At 44.7% G+C, this 22498-nt stretch overlaps 1 protein-coding gene across 5 annotated transcripts in view; it reads left to right on the top strand.

Moving 5' to 3' along the window:
• PCLO (piccolo presynaptic cytomatrix protein) overlaps positions 1-22498 on the top strand; it is a 1384288-nt gene that overhangs the window by 1188224 nt on the left and 173566 nt on the right. For 2 of the 5 annotated variants that reach the window (XM_085652897.1, XM_085652896.1), the window contains 2 exons: positions 12289-12483; positions 13770-13952. In XM_085652897.1, coding sequence (XP_085509023.1) covers positions 12289-12483; positions 13770-13952 — 378 coding nt within the window. The remainder of the gene's footprint in view (positions 1-12288; positions 12484-13769; positions 13953-22498) is intronic. The other 3 variants (XM_085652900.1, XM_085652899.1, XM_085652898.1) reach the window with 2 other exon arrangements.

Here is a 22498-nt window from a genome sequence, read left to right as displayed (position 1 = left end):
TGTGGACATTTTCATGAAATGGGGAAATTTTGTTGTATATTTGTTTGTCTTCAAAGGCTCCCACATATTACATGCCAGACTGGAGGCACAGGTGGCCCCCATGCTGGTCCCTTTAAGTTGTAGGTAAAGATCTTCTTTAAAAAGGAAAAAGGGTATTGAAGAGCGCCATCGATATACACTTCAGAATAAAATCTTTGTTGGCCCCAATTATGCTTGCTCTATCCAAGGTTTATCTAACCTCTTCAATTGTGTTTAACTGCGGTATATTAGTATATAGTGCCTCGATGTCGAGGGTCACCATATACTCTAATCAGTTGTTAAATTCAAGAGTCCCCTATTTTCATTTGTCTTACTGATTTTATGTTTATTGTTGTGAATATTCTTCGCCGGATTAATATGATTGTATACTGTATTTGATTAAATACTGCATGCTGTACATGAATTTTACATTTCCTGTTTATGTGCTTTAAAACTCTTCTTTTTTTTTAAACTCCTTTGAAATATAAGGTTTTTAATTAAATAAATAATCCCTGAGTGCTATATCTGTAGTTTGGTGGTATATTAATTACTGGGATATACCCTTGCATATTGAGTATTGCTTTATATAATTTGTGTGACTGGTATGTGAGTGAATTGGATAGTCCTGTATAAATTGATTACCAAGGGGAAGTCATATATATAGAGCTGTCCAGTTAGATCAGTACATATGCAGCCTAGATAGATGCAGCAATTGCATAAACCAGCACTCAAATTTAGGGATTTCAGACAGACATAGTACTCACATTAGAGTAGAAAACATTTTGTTTCTCATCTAAACCATCTGGTGAGATTATTAGTTGGGTATTATCTGCATAATTTACAAATGATATCTCAAAGGACTTAGAGTCAGCAGAGGCCTTAAATAGATATTAAAGATGATGGGGCTCAGGGCGGTGCCCTGGGGTACTCCATGTCTAATTTTCTTATATTCGGATACAGAAGGTGGGGAGTTATTGCTTGACATCTTTCCGATAGGATTTATTATTGATAGAATCTGTGCACTTGGTGGTGGGCCGTTGTGGTCATCAGAGCACCAAAACTGTTTAATTGATTTAAAATGCCAACATTTCTAATGGTTGAATTATCTGTTTCTCTTTTATATAAGTCAATCTTAAAAAATTAATTGGAATTTCATTCTAAAATCTTGTATATTGTTTTATCATGTTTTATTGTACTTTCATGGCATTTTCCGTGTCGAATAAAGTTATTCAAAGTAAGTTTGAATTAGTCGTTGCTGAGGGACTGATCGCCAGCCAAGAACCTCCATGCTCTATATTGGAGCCAATAGATATGATGTGCACATCTGGGAGTTGGGTGTTGTGGGCTTCAGAGGCTTGAAGAGAAGTTACTTTTGCCGATGGTTGGCATTGTTCTTAGGTGACAGTGAGCCCTTTAATCTACATTAGAACAACATTGAGAAAGATTGGAATTGAGGGCAGATTGTCTATGATAGGGGAGCAGCTGCAAATGGACGGTAGATTTTGCTCTATGAATGAATTTATTTAAGTTGTCGAGTTTACTGTTGATCCCTGCCGTAAAGACAGCAAAGGAGCTCAGGAGGTCAACTTGCAAGTCCAGCTTATCAAAGTGATAATTAAGAGCAGAAACAGTAAACTGAAGTGTCTTCAGAAGTTGTGGCCAGATTGAGCCTGTGGTGATTGTGGTCATGTCTGAGGTGGCTTTGCCTAGAAGGCTAGGATTGCAAGGAGATTCCTCAAAGAGGAGTGACAGTTCCAGGAGGGATTGCTCATTCAGTTCCATGCCACAGGTCCATGCTTAGAGTTTTCAAGGACGTCCGGGTTAGATGGTTTCATAGGTAGGAGTAAGGCTATATTCATGGATGGAGCCCAAGTTCACTGGGACACTGGTGGACTAAAGGGGAAATCTGGATTTGGCTCAAAAATTGTTTCTGTCCAAGGATGAGATGCTGGGTGGAAATGGATACTTGTTTGATATCCCTGGACATCAGGGAGATATGACTTGGCAGTCGATGTTGTGTGGTCATATTCCGGTGCGCTAAAGGAATAGACAGTTACTGAAGGGAGATAACTTGGTGATAAAGCTAAGGTGAAGTTGCAAGAGGATGTGACCACCTGAGAAGGGAGCTGGGGGGGGTCAATCGATAGGCTTTGGACTGATGGGACCGACGTAGCAGAGGGTTTCTTAGGCCCAACTGTCTGGACTTCAGCCGCATTACCACTGGTGTCAAAGTTGCTGTCTAGATTAGGCCGTGTCAGCGGGCCGTATGGACTGTGGCTTGGACGCTGAGCTTCGGGGGACCGGATCCCGCCAGCTCTGAACTGATGCAGGGTATATGTACCATTGAATATGGCTGTTTTTTTAATTTAAAAAGTCCTGAAGCCTTGTTGCACAAGGGCCCAGATGGCCTACCCTTCCCCTGGGGCTGGCTGGAATGACTGGGATGTGAGCAGTTCCAGAGGTTGAGTCAGAATGCCAAGAATTTATTGAGCTGGGGTCTGGTTCAGGTGTAAAAGCTGAGCGCTGTTGACTAAGATCCCCGTTCAAGAGAGGGATCACGACACAGCCTGATGAGTTTTTCCTGCACGTTGAAGCAGTTGGAGTCTTGGACTGTCCTCATTCATTCTGGCCTCATTGTTCCTGCCTAAACACAGGAAGGTCCTCTGGGTCTGGAATTACCTTCACTAGCGCAGCCTCTCCCCCATTTGATAACCTCCGGTGGACTACTGAGGGGTGGGGGGCATGCATGCAGTGTAGAACTGCCTCTATCAAGTAGGGGTTGATTGACAGATATTTTGGTCTGTAAACTCAAGGCTGTAGGCTGTGGGCTCCCTCCTAGCTGCTCCTTTTGCAGCTTGCAGAATGTTACAAGGCATGAAGGCTGCTGAATTGATTAATTGCTTGGTTCTGCAGAACAAACAAGGGCAGTTGGGGGTAGCCTTTGTGGAGTTATGATGTGAATGCTGTCCAGGAGGGACTTGGCGTCAGCCAACTCACCGTGTGCAAGCTGCACTGGCCTAATGCCGGCTGATTCTGCACTGCCGAAGGTTGTGCCACAACATGGTGCTTCAAGGCACCAACCACTGCATTCCACTTGATGCTAGCTGATGCTGCTAGCATGAAGGCGTCACCCAACGCTCTTTCTGTGTCTGGGCCGGTCTGCAGTGTCTCATATATGGGGACGTGAACCACAGGCTTCACCCCCTTCCCCACTTCATGCTCTCTGCTGCCCTCCAGGGACCACCTGCACTGCACAAGCGCCGAAACTGACCCTGCAGTGCTTGCTGAGGACAACAGCACGGCGTGGCCTGGGGAGCCAGCTGCCTTTAGTGAACAGCAGGCTGAGCAAGATAGAAACAAGTCGAGGGTGGAGAGCAAGACAGCAAGACCAATAAACCAGAAGCAGGAGCCCTCAGCAGCCCTGAAAATTGAGCTGCCAGGCTCTCCTCAGCTGGGACTGACCAGCCAGGAGAGGTCAAGGAGCTGAGTCCAGGCAGACTCTTGGGGCTTTTTACTGAGGGCCTGAGCTGGGAGCTGGGATGGCACCTGCAGCATCTTGCTGCTCACTGGAGCTTGAACAACAGCATTTGACATCAGCACCTTCGCCAAACAGCACCAGAGAGACCAAGCATAGTCAACACTATCATTCTAATGCCTACCATTATATCAAGGGTAATATGCCAACAATAAACTCATTATACCTGGGAAAATATGGTGTAAAGAATAAGCAATATGTGCAAGACGGCAACCATTATATCAAGGGTGTACACAATATATGTCAAAGATGACCATAATATACTAAGACTACAATCATTCCAAGGATAACTTGGGAAGGCAGTTATTATGCCAGGGAGGGTCACTATGCTGCCAGGTATAATCATAATGAGACCAGTTACTCACAAAATGCAAGGCCCAACATTATGCTTGTGCTGGCTACCATAATGTCAAGGCATGACACATGACATAATAAGCCAACGAAAGCCATTGTATGATAGGTTAAAGTACCATGATAGGGATAACCTCTTTGATGCCAGAGATGCTCACAAAATTCCAAGCATGGCTGTATTACTGTCAAGGATGCCCAGATGATGCCAAAGCCACCTCTAATTCAGGAATGGCCATGATAATACAAAGAATGACTGCTATATACCAGTACTTTCTTCTCACTTCATATGTGCACCACACACACTGACTGGCTAGCGCAAACAGTGGCAAACACATAATTGCATATAACAACAGGTACATCCCACATCACCCTTGTTAGACCTGGCATCTTTGGCATGTTCTTCCCCTGTCATTTTTATTGATGACCTCCTGTTTTTGACTGTGTGCTGCATTTTGTTTTTGCTGGTTTTAGAACTATGGGCACTTTACTACTGCTGATCAGTGCTAAACTGCAAATGCTCCCTGTGAAAATTGTGATTATGATTGGTTGTCCCTGATTGACATATTTGATTCACAGTAAGACCCTAGTAGCGTGCACTCTTTGCGCCCAGGTCCTGTAATTCAAAGGTTACTAGTGGACCTGCCGCACTTATTGTGCCGCTGACCTGAGTAGCCCTGCAACCATGTCTCAAACCTGCCACTGCAGTGTCTGTATAGGCAGTTTTAAACTGCCATAACGACCTGGCAAATGCGCCCACTTGCCAGGCCTAAACCTTCCCTTTTTCTAAATGTAAGGCACCCCTAAGGTAGGCCCAATGTGGCCCCATGGGCACGGTGCGGTGTATTTGAAAGGTAGGACATGTACTGGGGTGTTTTACATGTCTTGACAGTGAAATATAGCTAATTTTATGTTTTACTATTTCAAGGGTTATCTGTACCCCTGGGTTATCATTGGAGCTGCCTTGTAACCCCTTACAAGTATAACTTCCAATTGGCAGAGATTTGGAGTTTGGGGTCCCTTAATTCACAATTTAAAAATACGTTTTTTAGTGAAGTGTTTTTTTAAATTACGTGTTTGAAAATGATACTTTTTGAAAGTGGGCTTTTTCTTGCTTTCCCGTTCTGTGCCTCTACCTGCCTGTGGAATTGACATGTGGGTTAGACTGACAGTCAGGCTGTTTGTGCATTCACACTAGACAGTCACACAAAGGGAGCTGATGTGTGCCCTGCATATCCTGATGGCCCATCACCAGGCTGATGGACGCCTTCCTGTGCTAAAGTAGTGGGAAGAGTTGTCACTGACATCTGAATTGAACTGTGTCTGACCTCACACAAAGCTGTCTCCACCCCCCTGTAGTGTGTCAGGAGCCAGGTCAGGGAAAGGCAGGGTCTTGTGCGCTACAAAGAATTTCCTTTGAAGTGTGCCTACTTTAAAGGAGGAAACCGGTATAAGTACTGGAGCTGTGATGCTATTACGTTAGAACACTTCTGGACTAAGAGGAGATTATGCCAAGAAGAGGAGCTGGAGAAGCGGTAGGAGGGGAATGGCCACTTTGCTTGTTGCTGTGTTGTGCTGGCCTACTGCTTGCTGCTTTTGTCTTGGGCAGTCAAAGGACTGGAATTTGGCTTTCTGTATTCTGCTTATCAAGGTTCCCCAAGGACTTGTGTGTGCTTGCCTCCTGTTAAGAAGTTTCAGGGCCATCAAAGACTCAACCTGCAGCCCCTGAATTCCTCTGCTAGAAGTTTTGACCTGCCAAGTGGTGCCAATCCCAGTTCTGGGCCCTTGGAGGTGGTTTTGCTGCAAAGAAGCCTGAAAATTCCCGCATCTCTCTCCAAAGCCTGTTTTTCTAGCGCAGCCCTGTCATGCTCCTGAAAAATCAACGGCTCGCTGTGGTGTGGTCAAAGAATTGAAGCAGTGCCAGCCGTGCAGCTAAAAGACTGCCGCAGCCCAAATCATGAACCCCACTACAGACGTCCATGGCACCCGCTCCAACTTCGACGCAGGCCCTGCTGTGCGGCTGAAGAAATCAAAGCATCACCTGCCATGTGGCCCGAAAATCGACGCAGCACCTGTTTCACCACTGCCACATTTAACCAACGCATCCGGATTTTTGACGCATCACACCTTTGCACCAGTTCTTCATTGATGCAGCCCAGCAGTAAGGAACTTAGGCTGCGTGTCCAGAAATCAATGCATCACCTCTCCTGACAGTAAGAAACTGATGCATCACCTCCCCTGGCAGTAAGGAACCAATGCATCACCTCCCCTGGGAGTAAGGAACTGACATATTGCTTTGTTTTCCAGTGCCTCGGATCCCCTGCACCTGTTTTCATCTTTGATTTTGGAACATCCCAGGTACTTTGTGCTAAAAGTGAGGTATCCATAGTTTTCGATAGACTGAACTATTTTAAACCTTTTAAAAGTGATATCTGTACTTGTGCATGTTTGATTTTTGTTGTTTTGTTTTTGTTTTATATAGATAATTGGTTATTTTTCTAAGCTGGTGAGGTGTTCATTTGCAGTGTTTTCCCTGTGTTACACGGTGTGGTCTTACCCCTGAGACGTACAGGGATCAGTTTAGACAGAGTAAGAAACTTGATTCCCAGACATTGCTTGAGTACAGATTATTTTTGCAGAGCATTGGATGATTGGGTGAAGGGTTGTAATGTAACAGATTACCAAGGGCTGTACAAAGTAATCGCATGGGAGCACTTCACTGGTACATGTTTTGCAGAGCTGTGCCAGTACATGATGGACAGCAGGCTTATTGACCCCAGGAAGCTTGATCAGGAGGCGGACCGCTGAGTGAGTATCTGGGTCCACAAGAAGGTGTATGGGGGATACTCCGCCAAAGGTGAACAGGACCCCCAACAGTAGAAGGAGGGGGACAAGGGGAAAAATTATGAATTCTCTAAAGGGCCCCAAAATAATTCCCAGGGTAAAGATTCTAGCCCATCAGGTGATAAGAAACCATGATGCTCTTTAGGTAAACCTGCAGAGTGGGGTCCCAGGAAATGTTATGCTTGTGATCAGGAGGGTCACATGAGAGGGGACACCAGGTGTTCCAAGCGGGAACAGCGCTAGGCCTGGGCAAAAATTTCGTTCCGTTCGCGGAAATTGCGATAATTTGACATTTTTGCGTTCCGCGGAGAGCGCGAAAATGTCAAAAATTCCGGTTTCCGCAGCTTGGCGATAATTTGTTTCTTGCTCGCGCTGTAAAATGATACATTCTCGCGCGCGCGCGATCGCCTTACCTGAATCCCTGCGTTCGCCGACAAGTTTTCTTGATCCGGTCGCGTTCTCCATGAGATGTTGTATTGTTTTTAGCCATTTGCGCTGTCTCGCGACAGTTCGCGCCCGCAGTGACGTCATGCGTCGCGCGATCACGTCTTTCTTCTCGCGATCATGCACCGCGAGAACAACTCAAAACAAGATGGCCGCGCCCGCAAGCAACCACATGGGTAAGTTGGCGACCCGCAACCATGCAGAAAATCTCGCGAACATGCCGGAAAAAAACTTCCGCATCTTTGCGATATTTCTGCTTGTTTGCGATAATTTTAAACATTCTCGCGATAATTTGCGAAGGTTAATTCCGCAAATTCCGCCCACCCCAGCGCAGCACGGATGGGCAGTCATGGATGATGTCTAGTGTAGCGCTAGGGTTGGAGATGGGTCCAGGAGGGCGTTGCCACCCAGCTGAGATGACCCTTGTCTCACTAGGGGACAGTGAGATGTTCCATAGAAACCTAATGCCTGATAACACTAAGAAGTACAGGCAGTAGGTGACCATCAATGGACAGAGTGTAGAGGCTCTGAGAGACACAGGAGCCAATGTGACTACTTTCATGTGTCATGTAATGTCTGAAGACCAAGTCGTTCCTGATGTACTTCACCAAGTTGTGGCAGTAGACAACAGTGAGCATTTTTGCAAAGTGGCTCAGTTTCCCTTTGAGTGGGGGGGGGGGGGATCTCAGGTTACTTGAGAGTAGCTGTGAACCCATCGATGCCTGTGGATTGCCTGCCAGGGAACAACCTGGAGCATTCTGCCTGAAAGAAGGTAGATCTCAGGTTGCATTTGGAGATGTTGGGGTTCCCTGAGTGGGCCTTCATGACCACACAGTCCATGGTAGCCCAGGGTAATCAAGAGGACCTGGAGACTGAAACAGTGGCCCAGGTGTCTGCCAGGAAGAGGAAGAGCAGGGGGCATGGGAAACATCTCCTGAAATTCCCACAGTCTGGGAGGAGGCTCAACCTGAGGGGGATGACCCGGTACCTATAGGGGAAGAGGTAGCTCAACTGGGAGACTTGCCTGGGCTGACTCATTGGCAGCAAGAAGAGGGAAGTTATGCATGGATCAGAAGGCATGCCCTACTCTCATGGGTCTTAGGCCGCAGGCCGAGGACCAGACAGCTGGCGAAGATGCCAGGTCACATTTGATTTACTGGGAGAATGGTCTCCTGTATAGTGAGTCAAAGGTTGCGGAGCCTTGGGCAGCCCATGTGCTGGTGGTGCCCCAGTGCTTCAAAACCTTCCTACTGGGTCTGGCACATGATGTGTCTTTGGCAGGACATTTGGGACAGGGCAAGACCTTTGACAGGCTTGTCACCCACTTTTACTGGCCCCAAATGTGAAGGCAATCAGAGGCTTTTTGTAGGTCCTGTTAAACTTACCAGGCAAGCAGGAAGAGCGGGGGAAAGTGTAAGGCTCCCCTCCAACCATTCCCTGTCATGAGCACCCCTTTCGAGTGGGTGTGCATCGACATTGTGGGGCCTCTGGACCCCAACACAGCTGTGGGCAATAGGTTTATCTTGGTCTTAGTGGACCATGACACCTGGTACCCGGAAGCTACCCCTCTCAGGACAGTGATGCCACCTGGGCACTCATGGGGATCTTTACCCGTGTGGGTTTCCTCAAAGAGGTGGTATCTGACCAAGACACCAATTTCAAGTCACTGTGCATGAAGGCCAAGCGGAAGGAGTGTGGGGTGAACTACAAACTCACCACTCCTTACCACCCCCAAAGTAATTGTTGGTTGAGAGATTCAACTGTACCCTGAAAGGCATGATTGGGGGTCAATCAGGACCCATGAGGTGTAATTTGGATGTCCTATTGCCATCCCTTCTCTTTGCCTACAGGGAGCTACCACATTAAGGGGTTGGCTTTAACCCTTTTGAGCTGTTGTACAGGCACCCTGTGAGATGACCGATCAGTTCGGTTAATGAAGACTGAGAGGGTGCTTCCAGAAAACCCCCTCAGGATGTATTTAGCTACATGCTGGCCTTCTGAAACCAGACATCCTGCTTCAGGAAGCTCGCTCCGGCGAACCTAGAAGCAAGCCATTAGGACATGAAATGCTGATATGACCAGATCACCACTCTGGTTGAGATTTAGCCTGGACAGAAACTGTGGGTGATGAAGCCAGTAGAGCCCATTGCTCCAGAAGACAAGTGGTCTGGTCCCTATTCGGTGAAGGAGCGCAAGAGTTATGTTACCTATCTGGTGGATTTGCTGACTCATAGGAACCTCTTGAGGGATTCTCAAGTGCCTGTTTTTCCAATGCAGCCCCGCTGTGTGGCTGAAAAATCAATCCATCACCATGCTGCAGCCGAAGAATTGATGCAGCGTCTGCATAATTGCTGCAGCCCAAATCTTCAGCCCTGCTACCGATGTCCATGGCACCCGCTTCGACTTAAATGCGGGCCCTGCTCTGAGGCTGAAGAAATCGATGCATCACCTGCCACATGGCTGTAAAATTGATGCAGCGCCTGTTTAGTCTCTGCTGCATTGTTTCAGCACGTCTGGTTTAACAATGCATCACACCTGTGCTCCAGTTCTTCATTGATGCAGCCCAGCATTAAGGAACCAAGGCTGCATGTCTGGAAATTGACTCCTCACCTTCCCTCATATTAAGGATCTGACGCATCACCTCCCCTGACAATAAGGAACCAACACATCACCTATCCTGGGAGTAAGGAATTGACGCATCACTTTGTTTTCCGATGCCTTACCTCCCCTGGGTCTGTTTTCAACCTTGGTTTTAACGCATCCCAGGTACTTTATGCTAAAAGTGACATATCCATAGTTTTCTATGCGCTGAACTATTTTAAACATTTTAAAAGTGATATCTTTACTTGTGTTTGTTTGATTTTTGTCATTTTGGTCTTGTTTTATTTAGACAAAGAGTGGTTATTTTTCTAAACTGGTGTGGTGTCCATTTTTATAGTGTTTTCATTGTGTTACTGTGTGTGTGTTTGTACAAATGCTTTACACATTGCCTGTGCGATAGTCCTGGCTGCTTGTTCCAAGCTACCCAGGGTGTGAGCAGGGGTTAGCTTGGCTGTGTAATCCCTTACCCTGACTAAAAGAAAGGTTGCCTACTTGGACAGGATGCAAGCCACTGCCAACTGGACACACCCATTTCTAACAACCCTCGAAGATGCAAAAGGTGTATGCTGCTTATATATTGGTGGTGTTTTCCCTGGCAGTGGAAGCCCCACCTCAGTACACTGTCCCCTACTAGTAGGCGATGGTGAGCAGGTCTGGGCTCACCTAGCCCATCAAGTAATAGAAGACTACAACTCTCTGCCTCTGGGACCCTATGAGGAATAGCAACGGCACCCACACAAATGGGTCAGAAAACCTGCTGGAGACTAAAACACAGAGATTAGGGCAGTTAAGAGGGGCATGTACAATGCTTTCCACATGTTCAGTGTCTACCCAATTCCAACCTCCTCATATTATTTATTTGGCGTCTGTGAGGTGCGGGTCTTGTGGATAGGCTGACAGGGCCCGCTCCTCCGCTATGGCGGAGGAGCGTCGCCCCACTGCACTGAGAGACGAAAAAATAAAAATAAAATGATAATAACTTTATTATCATTTTATTTTTCTTTGCTTTGTTGCGGAGTTTGAGTGGGGTGGGGACAGAGCCTGGGAGGAGTGGTGAGGACACACACTGCTTGGACAGCCGTCATGGCCCGGCCAAAGCATCATGAGCACTTAGCATGTTCCCCAAGAGGCTGCATTGCACAGCCTGATGGGGAACATGACCAGGACCCCAGCCATCTGAGCGCTAAACCACTGCACTCAGACCAATCACAGCAGTGCATTGCAGCGTTGTGAGTGGATTAGGAGAACCCCGTGCTTCCTGCTTCCGGACTTCCCAGTATGAGAAGGAACGACGGAGAAACTGCGGCCGTGGAAAAAGTTGTGTTTTTTTTGGTTGTTTTTTTTTTTTTCAAACATACTGCTAACCCCCCCCCCACATCCCCCCTCGCCCCCCACCAACCACCACCGTTCCCTGCCAGCCATCACTGTGGGCTGCCCTTCTGTCAGCCCTCAGGTGAAAAATTTTCTCACCCTTCTGTTTTCATATTTGGATGACTAGATTGTGAGATCACTGTGCGTTTTCCACATGCCGCTGCACCACCATGACACTGCACGTTGTGGCATTCAAAATAGTGGGATCTTTGGTGCAGAACAACACAATGGAGTGGGAACATACAGAAACCTGCGTTGTGCAGATAGATTTTACCATGTCTTCCCTCCCACCCTGTCTGTTCAATAACGTAAACTGCATTTGAGGAACTAGTGGCAATTGCTCATTAATTCAGCTACTTCAACATGCACAAATCTTAGGCCTTCCGCCAATCTCTAAAAGGTTGTGAATGGGTGTTTCATTTCCCGGAAAGTTTCACAGTGCCTGTACTGCATATGACCTACAGTATGGCCATCTAGTGGTGCAAATATCCATATTTATACCTTAACTGAGTTGCATAGTTCATGATCTCCTAGTGTACTATCTACATTGTCTGCTGACCTAAACTGCCAGTACAAGCATTTATTCTTAACTGTTTTGCCCACTTTCACTACCTGGAATGATTCTCAACAGCTTTGACCGCTTTCGTTACCTGGGATGTATGTATGCTCACGGTCATTTGTGGAGGCCGGTCTCTGGTAAAGTTTGGCCCGTTAGCATTCGCTCCTATGCGCTATTCTAGGTTGCAAGTGTGTTAGACGCCAGAATAGGTCATGGATGCCCACTTTCTGGTTCTTTTTGTTGCGATTAGGGCCTAGTTTAGAAATGAATGTCCCCCGTTAGTAAGTCATCGAACCTAACAAATGGTGTGTGTCTTGTCAGTCGCTGCTTCGTAAATAAATATGTCAAGAGCCGCTGCAATCCATACGTTGTATTATCATTCAAGGTCAGTATGGATCACTGGTCCAGCTATCGAATTTAGACACACGTGTTGATCCAAATTTGAAACAGCGACATTCCGTTTCAATCAGCTTTTATATGTTCAAGTATGGATGCCTTTGACATTTTTAAATAGCTGCAAGAATCTCATGCAATAGATTCATGTTGAAAAGTATGTTTTGCTTTCCAGACATGCAGGTGCCGACCATTGAAAAGTCCCACAGCAGTCCGGGCAGCTCCAAGTCTTCCTCTGAAGGACACCTGCGATCCCACGGGCCGTCACGTAGCCAAAGCAAAACTAGCGTCACTCAGACTCACCTGGAAGACGCTGGGGTGGCCATTGCCGCCGCCGAAGCAGCTGTCCAACAGCTTCGCCTTCAACCAAGTAAAAGAAGCAAATAAATTCCTCAGCATGGCAGCTTAATGTTCATCTGTTGCCTTTTGTCATTGTTTCCTCCGCCCTGTGGTTGTTTAGTGTTTGTATGACATTGTGTCGACTCTGCGTCCTGTCCCTTTTGTGTAAATGCGGGATTGAAGCGACGTGTGCTACCTCTTTGGCACTCTTCCTTAAGTAGTCAGACTGCAAAGAAACTGGCTGTTTCTCCTTTGTTTATTCGTTTCACTGTGGAACGTGCCAACACTTCATTTCATTCAGCCCTTGCTGTGATGCTTAAGGTCCGCACGAAAGGCGACTTTCTGTCCTTTGTTGTATCCGTGATTTTAAATGTTTCAACAAATTTCTATTTTCTTGGTTGAGTGGACAATTTCCGCTCGACTGGCACCTTACTGCGGGTGGTGTGGAGAGACGACAATGGGAACCTCGCTCTTGTTCCACCATGACATGCATGCATGTTTGCGAGGACAGGGAGCCATCTTGGCTGCAATGCTATTATCTGCATATTTGATTTGCTCTCTAAATACTCCAAGCTGCCGAGGTTCTGCTCTCCAGAGAAGCCCATGAAAGCAGCCTGGTTTTAACTATACCAACAGATTGGAGCCCTTGTGGGCATAGCACCTTAAAGAGCCATCAAGGAAAAGAGAAGAGCTGTAGACCATCTGAAATGCTGGAAGCATGTAGAAGGCATTGCACGACAACTGCAAACAATGACAATGCAGAACAAATGGCTCAACTGCCGCCATTTTAGTGGTGTGGTAGACGACTAGGAAATAGATGAAATCCTTTAGAACCTGAAGTATTGCACTTCTGTGATGAACTCCTTATGAGATCCCAGCAGTGCACACTTGCAACAGGAAGAATTGTTTTTTTAGTTTTGTTTTATCACCTATTAATATTACCCTAATTGTTGACTATTTAGAGTACAAACTTGTACGTTTGAATACTAAATCATACATGACCAAAAATGTATATTTGGCGCTAAGTATAAATAATTGGCTGAGAGTTTAATCAACACGTTACAACAAAGTGTGACAAGTGGACTCAGCGTTGTTTGTCCTCATGCATGTGTAACCCAAAAGGGGCAATCATCCAAGCATCATCAAAGAGAAACAGACAGTTTCAATACCCTTTAGTGCTGTGCATGTAGTGACTCTGGTGTTAAAATTTAGATGCATTGAAATACAGGAACTACTTCTGTTTGCATGATTAACATTTAAGCTGATTCCATCTGAGGATACATATTCTGGGTTTCCATTTCACCTACACTGCCACAGCAGCACATAAAAGCGGTCAGTCTAATCATGGCAAGAAGCAGCACAGACACAGCATAGCAGGTGTCTTCCCAATTCAAAGAACTCAGTCTGACAATCTGCCTCTACCAGCCAGTGACAGCAAAGACCAAAGCCAGCTTGCCCTCCGGAAGGTGATGTCTGATGGACCTGTCAAGCCAGATGGAGGTGAGGGAGAGAAACCTCTTGCCATGACCGCGTCTTTATTGATTTCTCATGATTTTTTGCTGTGATCGTAAATACTAGAATTAAATCGGCATTAGCGAGACTTTCCCTTGCAGCCAAATGTTTTGGACATCGTTGTTTTCATACTTTAAAAACAAAGCTTTGTGTATTGGGTGAGTCAGCATTTGGCATGTCTGTTGGTTATAGGGCTTTCCAATTCTTGCCTGTGTCAATATCCGTTACCCGTCCAGTATTGCATTGTGTGATATTTTACATCTAATGTGGTATATAAACTATACTTCATGGCACAGTTTGTTATATGTGATGGAAGTCTCATAAGAGAAGCTAAAGAATGAATTGAAATGGGCTGATGCATTTTTACACCTTCTGAAGTCGCATCCTTCAAATCACAAAAGTTTATCAGATCAATAGCACTGTGCATTTTGTGTTGGGACACTGAAGAGACACAGGAGCCTGCCGTGGTGTATTTTGGTTTCGGCCACCATTGCTAAGCCATCTCAAATCTCCTGTCCCAAGAAACAACCAATCTTCTGCTCAGAAACTCCCACTCCATATTCAAAAATCTATTGCTTTGGCCTAGGCCAGAACAGTTGCTTTCTACTCATACCACACCTTCAGAACATAGTATTTCACTTCAACATAGATACAGGTACATGCAGACACACACTTGAATACATTACATATTTCTCTCACAACAGAATGAAAATACAGAGTGAACCACTACTGGGGCAGTGGCGGCTCCTCCATTATGGTGGAGGAGCATTGCTCCCCTGCTGAGAACCAGCAGAGCCAACGTGAAGAATAAAATTATAATAAAACAATTTTATTATCATTTGATTTTTCTGACGGAGTCAGAGCCAGATGAGTCTAAGGTGGAGCAGGGCCATTGTTATGACAGAAGCAGGGAGGAGGAGTAGTACGCACCGTTAGTGTGCATGTCGATTTAGCGGGCTCAGTTGGAATGGCCAAACCAACATATAATCTTATATTTCTCCAAACCAAGCTGTGGTGCAAAACCGGGTGGAGATCAGGCCCTGAGCGAGCGATAAACCAGCCCGCTCATGCAAATCACAGTGCTGCTCTCGTGCTGCTAAATAGTATTGCCAGCCTGGGAGCAGCATTTTGATAGGCGTCTGGGATCATGCGCAATGTGCACCAGCCTATTGACTGCCAGGAATCGCAAGTCGACACAGGACTAAGATGGCGGCTGACAGGGGAGTACTCTTTTATTCTAATTTTTTTTGTTATTTAACCCCGCCGCACCACTTGTCATTAGGCGCAGCCACCACTGTACTGGGGAATCATGGATTACAGTACATCAGCTATAAACCTCATTGTCACACTATAATCCCTGCCTAGCAGCATTATTTGGGAGTGCCTTCTCAGCTGTTACTGCCACACACTTTCTGCTCAATCTGATTCCTTTTCAATGAAGGTCTGCCCTTCTTTCAAGTCATCCCATATGACACCCTGGAAATCTTTTGGTGGCATTGGGTCTTACTCACACCCTACTCACCAAAATATACCAATAACCCAACTCTGTACTTTGCCACACAGGTGATAGTCCATTTCCACACTTCACTCATAGTGACTGTTAGGACCCATTACCAAACACAATAGTATTGATTACTTTCCTAACTTCATACTCAACATCTCCTTAGCAGCATAAGTTACATTCTTCCTCACTTGCTTATTGGTACCCAGATCTTCAATACCAGTTTTCTGCCAAACCCCTGCAGAACATAACCGCCTGTGACCCTTTAGTGTTTCGAATGGATGTCGCATTTGAAATATTAGGCTTTACACAATGGATCCATACACCTTAACACATTTTATGTTTTGTGTATTCTCCATTTTAAACAGCCTATTCAATCGGCACTTTTCAACTCATTTAAGAAGTTGCAGTTCACCATAACTCAATAGGGGTTGCAAATCGGTTTGGTCATTTCATATTATTTTTTCTCCTTAACACTTTTGCATGTTTTTAAAAAGTAATTGTATTCTAGTCACGGTAGTAGTGCATCCTGCTGACCTTCTCTAGTAAAAGTCATCAAAAACGTCTATTTTACTTTCTTTGATTACATAATGTCATTGCCAGTCATTTAATAGGATAGTCTCCCTCAGCAGCAGTAGCATTTTTTTGATTTACAGGCAACCGAGTCATGGGACAATGACTGCCAATTTCTTCCAAAGGTTATATGGACTATTCAATTTTCCAGCAGCTTGAACAACAGTCGTCAGCCCTGGTCACTTTGTTGAAATGCAATGCATTGCCTTATCGTATGTTTCTTCTCTGTATTAACTGCAGCCAACCAGCATGTTTCTTGTAATTGTGTTGTATTGTATTTCAACATTTATATAGCACTTACCAACCCTTTGTGGGGCACTAAAGTGTTTGCCTGCAGGGATATTACACTTACACCGTGCATGGTGTGTGATTGGAAGTGTATAGTATTTATTCTGTATTTTTTCTGAGAAGTGCTTCCGTTTTGTCCGTGAGGATCACCGAGGTGCAGTTATTGTGTTATGGCATAGGATGAACTACTCTGAAACCTTATGTACCTATGTAAACTTGCGTGGGAGGGGAAGACTGGTCAGAGGTAAGCTTGGATGAACTGTGTTCCAGTCATCTTTTATATGGATGTCAGCTTAAGTTATTGCGTAACAATAAGTATGTAACTAGTTGACCTGGAGGGTGGATGTAGGAAATTGGGTTACTGGTTCAGGAGGGATGAAAACCTACTCAAGCAGCAACCATAATCCTTGTCAGGATGAAGTCACAATCCAATCAGTAGAACTGCAAATTTGCAATTTTAAAGATTTAAGTGAAACTAACTCCAAAAGGCACAAAGCGCCAACTGTGGTTATCTGGTAAAGCTAGACCAGGAAAAATTCACAAGTTCAGGCTGACTGCAATGGGGTGTGGGCCGGCTACAGAGACCCAGTTGGGCCTGCTGAACAGAGTATATTAAATCCTGTTTATAGAGCAATGCAGAGTCCCACGTCAAGGATGCATCGTGCAGCAGAAGTGATGCGAAATCCAGATGTGGAGATGTTCCACACAGCGGTGGTTCTGGGAAGCTGTGATGCGAAGTCCCGCATCATCGTTGATGATGCCATTGACAAGGAGCTTGTGGTGTGAAGTCCTGCATTGAAGATGTGTTTTGCACTGGCTGATTCCTTAGAAGTTTTTTGACAGATCCCCAGCACACGTCAAAACAGTAAATTTTATAGATCAGAAATAAAAGGCGAAAGAGTAAGCACAAAATATCTTAGACATATGTAAGTTTTCTTGTTTTTTTAATCCAGTGTATCTTCAGGCTGAAAGAATCTCCTTGAGACATGAGCAGCCAACACGTGTTTCGTCGCAAAAGGGAAAATATCCCGCAACTTTTTCAAGGCTGCAATAGACAAATAAACCAATGTATCCCCTTACAACATCGGGAGAACATAGTCTAAAACATTTTACAAATGACAAAGACAAAGGTCTGAGAGGCCAGCATACACGTATATTAAATTAAACCATATATTAGAGCCAAAGAAGATCTTATTTGGGACTAAAAAACGCCCCGAGTAGAGATGAAGAATACCGGAAGCGATAGAAAGAAATGTGACCAAACGTGATAAGTGATAAATGTGAGTAGAGATCTGTAAATGATCAGAAAGCATCTGTATTTAGTAGAAGACACCATACCAGGTGAGAAAATACTGCTAAGAATGTCCGCAAGAGTAATATATATCGCGGGTGAGAACAATATCTGTAAAATCAGGCATGCAGAAGTGTGGATAGCAAAAGTATCATTCAAAACAATGTGCTTGTGTGCACCATGTGTGACCCATATTGTCATTAAATAGTTAGAAGGGTATCAATATCTACCTACGTCCTTTTTTAAATAAGATTCTGTGAATAGAAATATGAATACTCTATCAGAAAATGAGCATAATGGACGATAAGCCATAATCTCAGTGACATGGTGCCAAAACAAAAAAGTCAGGTACCTACATGAATCGTGGTTGTAATTCCGTCCCACGAGTGATAAGAAATCTGCTCAATTTAAATTCAATAATGTTCTCAAGGTCCGGAAAGCATGAATAACACAGTTAAATCATCTGGGAAAGTAAATAACCAAGCTATAACGCTAGTGCGTAATGTTAATTATAAGCGCTTCAAAACGAAATTAGAAAGCCAATCAAACGTGAACTAAATTAAAACACGCAATATTAAAGCAGATGCGACCGTTCGGTAACCTGCAATTTCATCTAAATAGTGTCCTGGATTTGTGTACAGTTACCAGTCTCAAAGGCTAAAACTTTAGAGGGCCAAAAATTCAAATAAAATCCAAAAAAGCGCGTCGGACATAAGCTTATACCACAGTGAAAAAGAAGAGTAACCCCTCAAATATTATGTGCTACACGCTTGAAAAAACCACACAGGCATCCGCGACTGAGAAATTATTAATAGAGCTCCAAGTGGGTCTTAACAAAATCGGCATTTGAAAATAGCGCGCTAAAATAATATATGAAGACAGCCTAATGTCAGCACGAGCGTCAACAGACCGTGATCTACAATCTGCGCCCAAGTTCGAGTAATGCAGTCTGATGTTCATAAAATCATCCTTAATAATACGATATACTCCTAATACGCCAAAGGTCATAAGATTGTATACATAAAGGCAATGTCACCAAAGACATCAAGTCTACATATAACGGTGTACTAAATATCTCTCAGCACAGTAAAGAAACGACATGACCTGAGACACAACAATACGAGCTATGCGCCTAAGTCTGCAGACAGGCGTCTATGTCCACATATATCAAAAAGGATAAAGTATCAGGGTGAGACACTCTTCAGAGCAGCTTGCTTACCTTATATATGATGCGAGGAAGGCGAGTGATCACAACCAGTCTGTGCATGAAACCGAGTACGGTGAGCAGGTGCTGTTCCCTGAACGGCGCTTTTGAAGTGAAACCAAAAACTCCGTTGCCTGGAGAAGCCACGTCGTTGCCGGTGGACAGAAACAAAAATGAAAAAGGGACTAACAAGTCCAATGCTAATGCGGCGGCCATCTTGAGTAGTATTATTAAAAAGGAGGGTGCTGATCTCATACAAGCATGATACTATTTGTCAATGAGGTATAAACAGGCAAAGCACCGCTTCCTAGCGACAACATTTTAAAAGAATCTGACAAGTGTGTCTAGTCAATAATAAGGATCAGAGAGTAATAGGTCTGATAAGAATGTGTAGGCATAGAAAGTATATGCTCCATCTCTCCCAAATTTAGTAGGAATAACATAAGAAATTATGAAAAAATAAGAAAAAACACCAAGGCGAAATTCAGATAAAAATGCAATAAGCAAACATGTCAGCATGAAAATATTCATTCACATAGTCAGAATAGCAGACATTTTAATAACCCGAAAAGTAAAACATGGGGAGTGGCTACCCCATGTCTATTATTTTCCCAAGAAATAATGCAATTCCTGGTCAATGTTAAGCCCTATGTCAGTACTGCGCAATCTGAGTTTCCACATTGCCTCTCTCTTGCGTAGGGCTAGTTCTCTGTTACCACCCCTAGGATGTCGTAGTGTTTGTTCTATGCCAAAATACTCGAAGGATTTGTGTGTAGATTGTGCAGTGCACTGCATAAATGTGCTGAGATGGGATACCTCACATCTCCTTGTTTGACAGCTCGTATATGTTCATTGATTCGTTCTCTTAATGTTCGTATTGTGCTGCCCACGTATTTCTTTTTACATTTACATTCTATGACATACACAACATACTTCATAAGGCAGTTGATGTTAGTGTTTATATCATAGGTTCTGTTTCCTGGTCCATCAAAATGTGTTTTTTGCTTGCTGGCCCATTTGCAGGCTGCACAGTGTCCGCATCCATAGAAGCCTCTAGTACGTTCTGTGAGCCAGTTGTGTCTTGACTCTTCCCTCGGGTAACTAGGACTAAGTATGTTTCTGAGGGATTTAACCCTGTCTGTATGTTATGTTGGGTCTGTCAGTTATGTGTTTGTTAAGAGCCTTGTCAGCCCTCAGTAAATGCCAGTGTCTGTTGAGACTCTGTAATAGAATACTGGACCAGTTGTTATATCCAGTCACCATCCTCAATTTGTTGTCAGATATTTCGGGATTGGTGCGTTCTTTAAGGGTGTCATTTCTTGTGATTCTACCTATTTGTTGATCTGCTTTCTTAAGAGTGTTACTGTTGTAACCCCTGTGTCGGAATCTAGTCCTGACTCCTTTTTTACATTCCTCATACTCCAGTTCAAAGCTGCAGTTACGCCCGATGTTGTAAGGGGATACATTGGTTTATTTGTCTATTGCAGCCTTGAAAAAGTCACGGGATATTGTCTCTTTTGCGACGAAACACGTGTCGGCTGCTCATGTCCCAAGGAGATTCCTTCAGCCTGAAGATACACTGGATTAAAAAAACAAGAAAACTTACATATGTCTAAGATATTTTGTGCTTACTCTTTCGCCTTTTATTTCCGATCTATAAAATTTACTGTTTTGACGTGTGCTGGGGATCTGTCAAAACATTTTGAATATATTTGTTGGCCTAGGTCACAAAGCTTTGAGGAGTTTGGTGGTTTCTCCTCACCCTGTTAGCACCGTTACCCCGATATTATCACTTCTAATTTTGAATTTGTGTTATGTTCTTGTGTGGCGCCCGTAAACCTACAACATATATACCACTATAGCTAGTCAGATTCCTTAGAAGTTGCGGGGCTTGCGATGTGGAGTCCTGTGTCGTCATCAAGGATGTTGTCGATGAGGGGCCCCCAATGCAAATGTCTGCTTTGAGGATACGGCATGCTGCAGCGGTTCAGGTGAATTGCGGGGCTACGATGTGAAGTCCTGCATTAGAGATGTCTCGCACAGTGATTCCTATGCGGGGTTTTGTAGGGCGATGCTTTGCTCTGCACCGGTACTGCTAGGAGCATATCTGGGCTAGGAGAGCACATTCAGGCCCACTTCCAAAGGTCCAGGTGTGGGATGGCACCTGTTGGAAGGGCAGGACACACAGATGTCAGAGTCCTCGTGCTGGGCTCAAGGTTGTTGGAGTCTGTTCTGTCCCTGATGCTCCAATCAGGAGACCAGACAACTATTCCTTTGAGTCACTCAGGGGGTCCTGGGTTCAAGATGTGGGTCTAGTCCTTCTCACTCAGGCAGGCGGGTGGCACAGCAGGGCAGTGGAGTGGCAGTCCTGCCTGCAGAAAAGTGGTACAAAAGTCCTTTTTCTGAGTCAACCACAGGTCCAGATGTGTACTGAAGAGTTGGGTCTGATGGTCCACTATTTATACCAGGTGCCCACTTTGAAAAAGGGGAACGTTCTGCAGGTTTCCACACCCCTGAGGTGTCAGACATCCTCTTCCTCTCTGCCCTGGCCCCAGCTTATCTGGAGACACAAGGGCTGGTGACAAACACTTATTGAGTGGGTCCAGGTAGATCCCTTGTGATGTACAAGTGTGCTATGTGACAGCTCCTCCCCCTCGTTAAGTCAGAGTGTCACATTCTGCCAACACCTACCCTCTCTTTGCCTCACTGTCTGAGAGGAATATTCAAAGACCAACTGCTAGCTACACCTAGTCATGTGTCCCAGACACAGGCTGTAGGCACTAAATGGTTAGGACAAAAACATTGTCAACTTTCTAAAAGTGGCTTTTCAGAATAGTGACTAAAAATCTGACTTGACCATTGAAGACGGCTTTTAAGTTACAATTCTTTAGACACCAAACTTGAACTGTTTACCTTCTCCCAATTGAAAGTTAGCACTTATTAAATGTATTAAGGAAACCCAATGATATCCTATGGGAGAGGTAGGCCTTGCAGTCGTGAAAAGCACGTTTTAGAGTTTTTCACTGGAAGGACTTGTATACATTTCCACATGTTTAAATATACTGCACCCTGCCTTCTGGGCTATTTAGGGTCTAACTTAGGCGTGACATATATATTAAAAAGGACGGTGGTTTGGGCCTGGAAAAAAGGTTTCTTCTGCAAGGTCAAAATGGCAGTTTAAAACTGCACACACAGAATTCAATGGCAGGCCTGGGGCATGTTTTACAGGGCTACTTAAGTGGGTGCCACAATCATTGCTGCAGGCCCACTAGTACAATGTAATATACTGACCCTGGGTACAAAGGGTGCCACTTTTACTAGGGACTTAAAAGTAAATTTAAATGTGCCAATTGGGTACAAGCCTATCTTACCATGTTTAAGAGAGAGACCACAAGTACTTTAGCACTGGTTAGCAGTGGTAAAGTGCATAGACACTTCAGGCCAACAAAAACAAAAGCAGCAAAAATAGGAAGGGTGAAAGCAAAAGATTTGGGGGAAGAGCTCTGTTAGAAATGGGGGTCTCTACTTGGCAGAGGTAGGTACATTTGTCCAAATAGGGACCCTTGCTTCTAGTCAGGGTAAGGGGGATACACTCCTAAAATAACCAGTGTTTACCCCCTTGGTAGCTTGGCACGAGCAGACAGACTTATCTCAGAGGCAGTGTGTGAAGCATTGGT

Source organism: Triturus cristatus, chromosome 4_1 (assembly GCF_964204655.1).
Source record: "Triturus cristatus chromosome 4_1, aTriCri1.1, whole genome shotgun sequence".
Lineage (NCBI taxonomy): Eukaryota > Metazoa > Chordata > Amphibia > Caudata > Salamandridae > Triturus > Triturus cristatus.
This window is presented reverse-complemented; position numbering and strand designations above follow the sequence as displayed.